This window comes from Pyrus communis, chromosome 5 (assembly GCF_041283825.1).
Source record: "Pyrus communis isolate YQ-2024b chromosome 5, ASM4128382v1, whole genome shotgun sequence".
Classification (NCBI taxonomy): domain Eukaryota; kingdom Viridiplantae; phylum Streptophyta; class Magnoliopsida; order Rosales; family Rosaceae; genus Pyrus; species Pyrus communis.
Window position 1 is genome coordinate 27,181,817 of NC_142569.1, and position 10,814 is coordinate 27,192,630.

Sequence of the window (10,814 nt, forward strand, 5' to 3'; positions counted from 1 at the left end):
AGTAGGAGAGATGCCGCCCTACATCTCTCTCTCCCTCCAATCAGTCCTCATATCCCAAGGACATTCATCTCTACGCCTAGCCTGCACCAGGCACAAGGTCATAAAGGGCTTGAGTGAGTGGCTCGCCCTGCTCAACGCCCTAGCGCCCCATTACAACAGCTCCCCGAGCTGCCCAATTCACATAGTAGACCCGTGGCTACCTAGTCACCATCCTCGGCCCTCCTGAGCCAATTTTTCAAGCCCTGAGGCTCCAGAAAATTAAGAAGAAGAAAAATTAAATTTTTTTCTTACCTTGGTGCGGGGCAGAAAAGACGAAGAACAACGAGAAGCTATTCTTTGCAAGGGCAAGCGAAGAAGGCTGATAGAGGAGGAATAAATTTCATCTTACTTTTCTCTCTTTCTTGTAGGGATAAAAAAATTTCTCCAAATTTATTTAATCCCTTACTTAAGGCACATTTAAATGGGTATTGGTGGCAATTTGGTTTCCCTTTCTTTGAAGAATCTATCTCCAAGTCAAAGAAGGACATCTACATCAAATTGGTAAATAACTCTTTACACACCTAAGCAGCTTAGTACACCTATTGTCCTTTTTTTTTAATACAGTCCAGTAGGTGTGGGGGCATTTGTGCATCAAAAAATAATCCCATAAATTTTGGAAATGACACGTGGACCTTTTCTTTAGAAAGACAAGATTGCCCTCATTAAATAGGCAGGGCTCTCAAATACTCTCACGCACTGCTTAGCATCCCTAGAAGTCTAATCAGCTGCCCACGATTGCCCGTGGCAAGGAAACATCAAAGACATTAAAGATAGGGATTAATCACCAAATCCTATCTTTAATACATTATAAATTGAAGATTGACTCCATCAAGTAAGTAATCCTTATTTCAATCAATTAATGATACTTCTACCATTATCCCAAAGATTGTTTATTAATTGATATCTTGGGAATATTCTTTCCTCACACCTTGACCAATAGGATGCTGCTAGTGTAGGGAAAAACTCTAACACTATGGCCAACACTCTCCGTCTATAAATACCTCTATCTCTACCAAATTTCAGTAAGCTTTTGCTACACCTAAAAGCCCTAAACACTCACTCTTGACATCGGAGATCCATTGGCCTAACTCCCTCCCCTCCCCCCCCCCCCCCCCCACCCCCCTAAAACAAATCCCAATACCTCGTGGGCGCGTGAGGCTTAGATCTTTAATCAACAGTGTTGATTGTTTTGTGAATACATTTTCGTGAAGATCGAAGACGGTGGAAATTTGCTACCACACTAAGTTTTAGGATGCAATAACCTATGATCCTTGTAATGACACACTAGAATGTAATAACACTTGAAAGAAAATGATGAATCAATAGAGGAGAAGAGAAAGGTGATTTACTTAGGGTAATTGAAATATATGAGACTAAGCAATTTGAATATTGCTATTGAAACGGTCCCACTTCAAATTGAATGACTTTGAATTGGATATAGTAAGTTAATGTACCATGTCGTGGTCTAGTAATTGACACATATAACTAATATCCAACGATCTCCCTAACATTTTTCAGTCATATTGGCATTGGTATTGCCTGGTTTGGGATGGACTGCATTCTACTTTAAAAAGGGGATATGTAAATATAGAATCTTTATTTATAATTCCCAGCTTATATCTCGTCTATTGAAGACATTTTGCATTTTTCATTAACGATAATCTTAGGCCTGGTTTGGTATTGAGGTGATTCTGAAAAGAAAAAAAAAAAACTGGTATAAAAAAAGTTGGGAGCTGTTTTTGTGTTTGGTAAACATTCAGCTTCAGCTTTTTTTCACAGTTTTGGGTGAAAAAAAGCCAAAAACAAGAAGCTGCAAAACCCAGCTTTGAAAAACCGGCTTTTTTTCACATCTATTTTACATAAAAGTTTACCAAACATTATAATACTGCTTTTTTTTTCAAAAGCACTTGTACAAAAAAGTTTACCAAACACTCTGCTGCTTTATTCCACAGCTGCTTATTCTCACAGCACAAAAGAAGTAGTTTTTTTTCAAAGCACAGCAATACCAAACCAGCCCTTATTTTCCTATAAACTCCTGTTAATTAATGAATTCCACCTCCATCCCCATCAAGAAGGGAAGCATCAAATATAGAAAGGGTTAATTACATTAACATACCCTGAGGTTTATCGAGTTTTCACAAAATCCCCTCACATTTGAGACATTACACTAGCACCTCCTCACGTTTTAATTCACTTTCAAATAACCCCTTCAGTCAAAGTTCTACTAATAAAATGACAACTTTACCCTTATAACTAATTAATTAAATAGAAATATATTAGTAAAACACATTAAAAATGAATTAAACATTGAAAATTTTAATTAAACATTAAAAGAATAAATTAAAAACTTAAAAATAGAAAAGGAAAAAAAAAAGAGTAAACCTAAACCCCTTCCCCAATTCCACTCCCCGCCGTTTTCCTTTCTCGTTGTCCCACCATTGCCACCTTCATCCTTTTCCTCTCCCCTGCCCCTCCCTCATTACTCACTACCCCGTCACTGCTTTAACAATTTTGCAGGCCAAAGCCATCCATGGCTTCTTCAATCTCTCTCATTCTCTTCCTTTCTCATCCCGCATCTTCTTCCTCTCAACAAAAACTCCACTGGGAGAGAGGTGAGTTCCTGGGCGTCTCAGATACATCAACTCCGGTGACTTACAAAAAAACCTTCGCTCCTTCCGCAACCTTCGCTCCTTCCGCTTCATCTCCGCTCATTCCTCTTTGAAAAATGTGAAGAATAAAACACTGTCATCGAGGCCCTGTCCGACGTCATGGAGAAGAAGTAGTGTCTTTATGCTCTTGAGGTTTTTCCCCTTAATCTAAAGAAAAATTGAGAAAATTTTCATCCTTGTCTGAACAATCTGACTGATGAAGCATGTTCTATTCTTAACCCGATGAAGACTTTTCCGTAATGCCAGCCTGATGTTTTTACTAACAGTAACTTGATAAAGGTTTGCATTTGATTTATTTCATTTTAAAATTTTAATTTATTTTTTAATGTTTAATTTATTTATTTTTAATATTTTTTTTCTAATATATTTCATTATTATTTAATTAATTAGTTACAAGGGTAAAGTTGTCCATTTATTAGCAAAATTTTGACTGAAGGGGTTATGTGAAAGTGAATTAAAACGTGAGGAGGTGTTAGTGTAATGTTTCAAATGTGAGGTGGTTTTGTGAAAACTCGATAAACCTTAAGGGGTGTTAGTGTAATTAACCCAATATAAAAACAACAAAAGGATACGAAGGGTCACATGCATGTCACCAAATTAGCAATCACATTCCTTAATTAGTTGTAAACAATTCGTTAATTTGGATAATATTTCCCAGAAACGACCAACCACCAATGCACCTCCGTGATCTGTACAGCCCACACCATGCAGTACTCTCAATACGCCAATTCTTTGTCACGAGTTCTAACACTGTAATGCTAATGAATGCATGCATGCTGCTAATGAATTATAATGGGAAGAGTCACGAATACAAAAGATCGAGTGTAGGAAGTAAATGTTTTTAACCACTTGAGCTAAAAAATTTTACTTTAGAGGACATCCTTGCAAAAAGTATAATATCAACATAGAAAATAGAGGGTGCTGTTATGGACACTACAAAAAAATCATTTTGCACTCTTCTCAAGTGTATTTTTCTTCTTATATTTCTATATATTTAGAGTGTCGAATAACTTTTTTAGAATGTCAATAATGTGTCTCAAAATAACCCTCAGAGAGTGCCAACCAAAAATGAGCAATGAATCACAACTAGCACCACCAATATATATATATATATATATATATATAATTACAAGCGGGCAAGAGTTAAGACAACCCACCATACCCGTACCTTTGCTTGCTAGCTATATAAAAGCCAAACCCCAAAGACATCTTTCACATGGTTCATCAATACAACAAGAAACCAAAGACAATATTAGTGAGAGAGAAGGTGAGAGAGAAACATGGAAGCATACAGAAAGCTGCTTGTTATTGTGGCATTGTTCTTGGCAGTAGCCATTGGCTCCGACACCTTGATGGCCAACAGCGACCAGAGTTTTTGCCGAATGACGAAAGAGGGTTTGAATGCATGCGCCCCTTCAGTGAACGGAGCAAACCCCCAGCCTCCGTCAGCTCTGTGTTGCACGGCTCTTTCATATGCCGACTTCGGATGCCTTTGCCTTTTCAAGAAGTACTCAAACTTTCTCAGTGCCTATGGAATCGACCCAAACCTTGCCATGCAGCTTCCTGCTAAATGCAACTTTGGCCAGCCCATCCGTTGCTGAAAAATGCATGCATGATAATATTTCCATCTGCTTTATTTTTCTTCTGCAGCCTCTTTGATTTGTTTTCGTTGGTTTTGTGGCTATCTTGTACGCTTCTGTTTAGTTAATTGTTTGTGTTATTGTGTTTGTTTTCTCAAGCTTAATCTAATTGTGTTTTGTTATTCGGATTATGTATTCTAATTTTGTTTTGTTATTTGGATCATTGTCCCACTATCTTTATTACTTAAATACCGACCCTGTAGGTGTTTATCGTTTGCTTTTCAATTCAAAAAATTATTTTTTAAGTTACTCAACCAGTAATTCTTGTTTTTTAGCTCGCAACTTAATCATCATATATATAAGCATCAAAACCTCACCAATGGACTTTATAAACTAAATCATCATTGACTTCCCTTAGTTGCTTTTTTTTAGACATTATACCAAGAATTAAAGGGCCAAAACAACTGAAATCTATTGAAAGAAAAATAAAATTTTGGGGGTCAATTGACACCCCTTAGGGTTTGGCCTTGATCCGCTATTGCATTCGTGTCACAGTCAAAACTTACCTACCATGTCAAAGAGGGGAAAGACTTTTACGACATGAGTAAAGCCTTCATCAGGGCGTTCCATGCCAATTGGCATGGGACATACAATAGTGGTGTACCTGTGGTAAAGAAGAAAAGTGAAAAAACAAAAGGAGTCCTATTATGTAAGCACAGTAGACCACATTACTAAATTCTTCATAACCATGTCCATGAGGCGCATATAAAGAAAAACAACAAAGTTGAAGGACGAAATAGGAAATGGAACAAAAGTTTAGGGTTTCAGCTCGCGTAACGAGTATACAAACACAAACGAAGTCGAAGTAGCCAACAAGTAAACTTGAAAACTTGAAAGCTTGAAAGCTCCTGTGTGTTTTCGTTTTTTATGCAGATTTTTCGTGTATTTTTCCTTGTTTGTTATTGAATTTACACCGCGTTTACTAGTAACTTTCCGGACATCAATCTAAGACAAATCCAATCCAATCCCCTTTTTTCATTCTTTTTTCAGTTTTTAGTTTCTGTTTATGCCGGTCGATCTGGTTTTTTTTTCGTGGGATTTTCTCTTGGAACTCATCCATTGGTGTACTTTTGACACCCAACAACATGATTTTGTTTGGTCATAAGCCAGCCTTGTTTTTGTAGTCAGACCAACAATGGAATGGATTTTCCATTTCAATTAGTTAACAAAAAGGTTTTCCAAAGAAATCCAAGTTTCAGTAATCTTGTTAGTTAACCATAATCTGGGCAGATTAATTAAGAAGTCAGTGATAAACCGACTCCAATTCAGTCTCCGTCTGTTGCAGAAATAGAATTCCAGTCCAACAAAGAATCCTCAGAAGACGCCCATGCTGCACCGCTTGCTGTAGATCATGTTTTGTCCTGATTCAACTACTATTTAATCCACGCAGACTTGTAATCTATTGGAAGAAGATCTAGTCTAGTTATCTGTCATTTACCCTAGCTGGTAGGTAGCATGGGTGTATGCATGGGGTGCTGTCTAACAACTTGAGTATGGCTGTCATTCTCACTAATTCAAGGGATTGCTGACCTTGCTTTAGTTGTTAGTCTAGTTGCTGACCTTGCTTTAGTTGTTAGTCTAGTTGCTGCCTTTGCTTTAGTTGTTAGGTGATTACGCGTAAATCAAGGAAGGAAGATTGTTTTTTGTTTCTTGTTTTTTCTCTTCTTTCCACGCTCATATATATGAGCTATCTTTGTACTTTGTTTCGTCATAATAATAGAAAATACACCTTTAAATTTCAATATGGTATCAGAGCAATGATCCTAATCGACCTGCTTCTGAGTAGTTTCTTGAGAAATCTGTGAGCTTTTCCTGATTCTCTATCATGGCTGAAGAGAGTTCAGTGCATGGCGAAGAAGTTAGCTCGCATGTTGCACCATCTTCACTTCATTTAGATGTTGATGTCAACCCAAATCAACGTCTCATTTCTGTCTTACTAAATGAGTTCAATTATCTTCATCGGGAGAGAGCAGTCACTCTTGCCTTGGGAGGACAATCGAAACTTGGTTATTTTAATGGTGTTATTCCAGCGCCTGATGTGTCCTCATCAGATTACAATGATTGGTTGTGCAAGGACCAGTTGGTCATGTCATGGCTACTCAATTCTATGGATCGAAAGATTGCAGAAATTTTCAGCTATGCTAAATCCTCCTGCATCCTTTGGAAAAATCTCAAAGAAATGTATGGCAATCAGAATAATGCAGCTCGAGTGTTCCAGTTAAAAAAGGATATTGCTAGTCTACAACATGAAGGAAACTCATTTGCGCAACACCTTGGGAAGTTAACCACCATGTGGAATGAGTTGAATGTCTATCGGCCACACACCATTGACACTGCCGTGATGACCAAGAGAGCTGAGGAAGACAAAATATTTCAACTTCTTGCGAGTTTAAGTCCTGAATACGAAGATCTCAGGAGTCATGTCCTCATGAATCTTGATCTTCCCTCCTTCTCAAGTGTGTGTGCCACAAGTCAAAGGGAAGAAACTCGTAGAAAAATCATGATTGTGGAATTAAAGGCAAATATACCAGAAGCTAGGGTATATCTCTCTAACCATAGAACTAGTGAAGAGAAGGGCTACAAAGGAAAGAAACCTATTGTGAAATGTAGCTACTGTGGTACTGGGGAACATACACGAGATCATTGTTGGATTCTCCACCCTAAACTAAGGCCCAAGTTTTCTAGGGACAACAACAAGGGTTTCCCTAAGGGTTCACACAACTCATCCTACAAGGCAAATCATACCGCCACCACTCATACCGGGGGAGCACAGAAGTTCACCTCCAATCCAGCCATCCTGATAAATGAATTTGCTACCTTCCTCCACATGAAACAAGGGCATGGAGACAATGAAGGATCAACTAGTCAAGGTGACAACAAACAAGCTGCTCTACTAGGGCAGTTTGTTGGTTTTATGGCTGAAAATGAAGGTGTGACACAACAAGATATTCCAGGTATCTTACAATCCTTCTTAACTGCTCTCAAAGTAGGTAATGCGCATGATTATTGGATTATAGATTCAAGAGCTACTGATCATATGACTAACAAGTCTACAAATCTGCATAATTTTGAAAAACTCTCATGTCCATCTCAAGTGTCAGGTGCTAATGATAAGGGTGCTATGATTGTAGGGAGAGGGAAAACACATTTGATTTCTAGTGGTGACGAGTCTGAGGCTCTTTATGTTCCCTCATTCCCTTTTCAGCTCTTATCTGTTGGAAAAATCACAAACTCATTGAACTGTCTTGCTATTTTCTCCCCAAAAACTGTGGCTTTTCAGGATATCACCACCAAGAAGACGATTGGTGAAGGTTTTTTCTTAAATGGCCTCTACTACCTTTCCAAGCATGTCCAATTTCCCAAGGTTTTCCAAGTCACTTCAAGCCTGGTTCAAGAACAACAACTTTGGCACCGACAACTTGTACATCCTTCTGATAAAGTTATGTCTTTTTTGTTTCCAAACCTATGCAAAGTTACAAGTTCCTGTGATGTTTGTCACTTCTCTAAGTTCACTAGATTACCTTTCACTTCCTTCTTGTCTAGTGCTAGTAATCCTTTTGAAATCGTGCATTCCAATGTTTGGGGACCAGTCTTAAGGTCCTGACGGATACAAATATTTTGTAACTTTTGTGGATGATTTCACAATGATCACTTGGTTGTATCTTTTGAAATTTAAAACTGAAGTGCTGGAAGTTTTTCAAGATTTTCATAGACTTGTAAACACACAATTTGCTTCAAAGATTCATGTTTTACAATCAGATAATAGCTCCGAATATAAGTCCCATAACATATCTCACTGTCTAAGCACACATGGTATATTACATCAAACTAGTTGTGTTGGAACACCTCAACAAAACGGGGTAGCAGAAAGGAAGAATAGAGATCTACTTGAAAAAACTAGAGCTCTTATGTTTCACTCGAATGTGCCTAAAAAATTTTTACTCCCAAGGTATTCTTACTGCTGCATATCTCATCAACAGATTCCCTAGTAAGATATTGAACTTTAAATCACCATATGAGGTCTTGAAAGATAGACGGATCAATCTATCCCATTTGAGAGTTTTTGGATGTACATGCTTCATTCATATTCAAGCATCAAATCATGACAAACTAGATCCAAGGGCTGCCAAATGTGTTTTCCTAGGCTATTCATCCACTCAAAAGGGTTACAAATGCTACAATCTAACAACTACGAAAATAGTTGTTTCAAGAGATGTGAAATTTGAAAAAAAGCATACCTTACTTCACTCAACCTCTTAACTATTCTAGAAAGGGGGAGAATTTGCTTGATTTGTTCCCAATACCATATCTAAGTGAAGATGATGCATCAAGGGACCAGGTATTGAATGAGGTTGATTCTTGCAACCTACAGAACTCTCCACATGTGGTCCCTGAAGAACCTATCTCATCATAACCCTCCAGTAGTCTTTCTAACCAAGAAACTGCTCAATTGCCAGCAACTCAATCTCTCACAGTTCGTCAAAATCCTCCCTGTGAGAGGAAACTTCCGTCCAAGTTACATGATTATGTAACTTACAATGCCAGGTATACCCTGACTTCTGCTATTAATTACAACAAAATTCCATCCTTTTTTGCTGCATTCCTCAGTGCAATTACTGAAACCTATGAACCACAAAGCTTTCACGAAGCTAATCTACACAGTGAGTGGAGAGCTGTTATGGCAAAAGAGCTTCAAGCTCTTCATGAAAACAACACCTGGACTATAGTGAAACTTCCCAAAGGAAAGAAGGTTGTGGGAAGTCGTTGGGTATACAAGACCAAGTTCCATTCAGATGGTGCGATTGAAAGGAATAAGGCTCGTTTGCTTGCTCGAGGATTTACTCAAACCTATGGAGTGGATTACAATGAGACATTTGCTCATGTGGCAAAGATGAACACTATCAAGGTGTTGTTATCTATTGCCATTAACAATGCATGGCCTCTTTTTCAAATGGATGTTAAAAATGCTTTTCTACATGGTGAGCTTGAAGAAGAAGTTTTCATGAAACTGCCTTTAGGTCATCCTCAATCAAACAATCCAAAAATGGTGTGCAAACTTCATAAATCCATTTATGGTCTCAAGCAAAGTCCACGTCCATGGTATGCCAAGCTCAGTCATGTTCTAGAAAGAGTTGGTTTCTGTCGGAGCAATGCTGATTCTTCCTTATTTGTACGTTCAAGCACATCGGGTAAACTTGTGGTGCTTATTTACGTTGATGATCTCATTGTGACAGGTGATAATATGTCAGAGATTAGTGCTCTTAAACGATATCTCAATCACAAGTTTGCTATAAAAGATCTCGGCATTCTTAAATATTTTCTAGGGATCGAGATGGCATACTCTCACAAGGGTTGTTTTCTAAATTAGCGCAAGTATATTATTGATCTTCTTCGCGAGGCCAACATGATAGACTGTAAACCTGCTCGTACACCTTTGAATAGTAACTTGAAGCTGCAATCTCACGGTGATCTCATTCCCAATATAGAATACTATCAGAGATTGATCAGCAAACTCATTTATCTAACTATCACTCGCCCTGATATAGCATATGCCGTGAGTCTTGTTAGCCAATTTATGCATGCTCCAAGCATGGATCACATGAAGATTGTTCATCATGTGCTTCGATATCTGAAGGGCTCCATTGGTAGAGGGATTCTCATGCACAACAATAATCACATTCATATCTCAAGATATACAGATGTAGATTGGGCGGGGAATGCTCTCGATCGCAAGTCTATCACTGGTTTCTACACCTTCGTAGGAGGTAACCTAGTCACTTGGAAGAGCAAGAAAGAAAGTGTGGTTGCACGCTCTAGTGCAGAAGTAGAATACCGTGCTATGGCTTCGACTGCTTGTGAACTTATTTGGCTCAAAAATCTATTATTGGACTTGGGGTTTCCTCATCAACAACTTATGTCTCTCTATTGTGATAATCAAGCTACGATGCACATAGCATCAAATCCTGTCTTCTATGAGCGAACTAAACACATTGAAGTTGACTGCCATTATGTTCGAAATCAAGTGCAGTCCAAGGTCATTGATACACACTTAATTCGTAGTTATGATCAACTTGCAGATATCTTCACAAAAGGATTACCGTTTGCTATTTTCCATCACCTCTTGTCCAAGCTTGGATCAATCGACCCGTTTAATCCAACTTGAGGGGGAGTATTGGAAGATCTAGTCTAGTTATCTATCATTTACCATAGCTGGTAGGTAGCATGGATGTATGCATGGGGTGCTGTCTAACAACTTGAGTATGGCTGTTATTCTCACTAATTCAAGGGATTGCTGACCTTGCTTTAGTTGTTAGTCTAGTTGCTGCCCTTGCTTTAGTTGTTAGGTGATTAGGCGTAAATCAAGGAAGGAAGATTGTTTTTTGTTCCTTGTTTTTTCTCTTCTTCCCACGCTCATATATATGAGCTATCTTTGTACTTTGTTTCATCATAATAATAGAAAATACAC

The 10,814-nt window shown here is 38.2% G+C and overlaps 1 protein-coding gene and 1 pseudogene across 1 annotated transcript; both read left to right on the forward strand.

Moving 5' to 3' along the window:
* The first annotated feature begins 3,988 nt into the window (after nucleotides 1-3,988).
* On the forward strand, nucleotides 3,989-4,309 carry LOC137724990 (putative lipid-transfer protein DIR1 pseudogene; annotated as a pseudogene).
* A 1,864-nt stretch (nucleotides 4,310-6,173) lies between these two features.
* LOC148697048 (uncharacterized) lies at nucleotides 6,174-10,511 on the forward strand. Its single transcript, XM_088693433.1, has 3 exons — nucleotides 6,174-7,945; nucleotides 8,894-9,344; nucleotides 9,717-10,511. The coding sequence occupies exons 1-3, from the start codon at nucleotides 6,174-6,176 to the stop codon at nucleotides 10,509-10,511; spliced, it is 3,018 nt and encodes a 1,005-aa protein (XP_088549559.1).
* The last annotated feature ends 303 nt before the right edge of the window (nucleotides 10,512-10,814 follow it).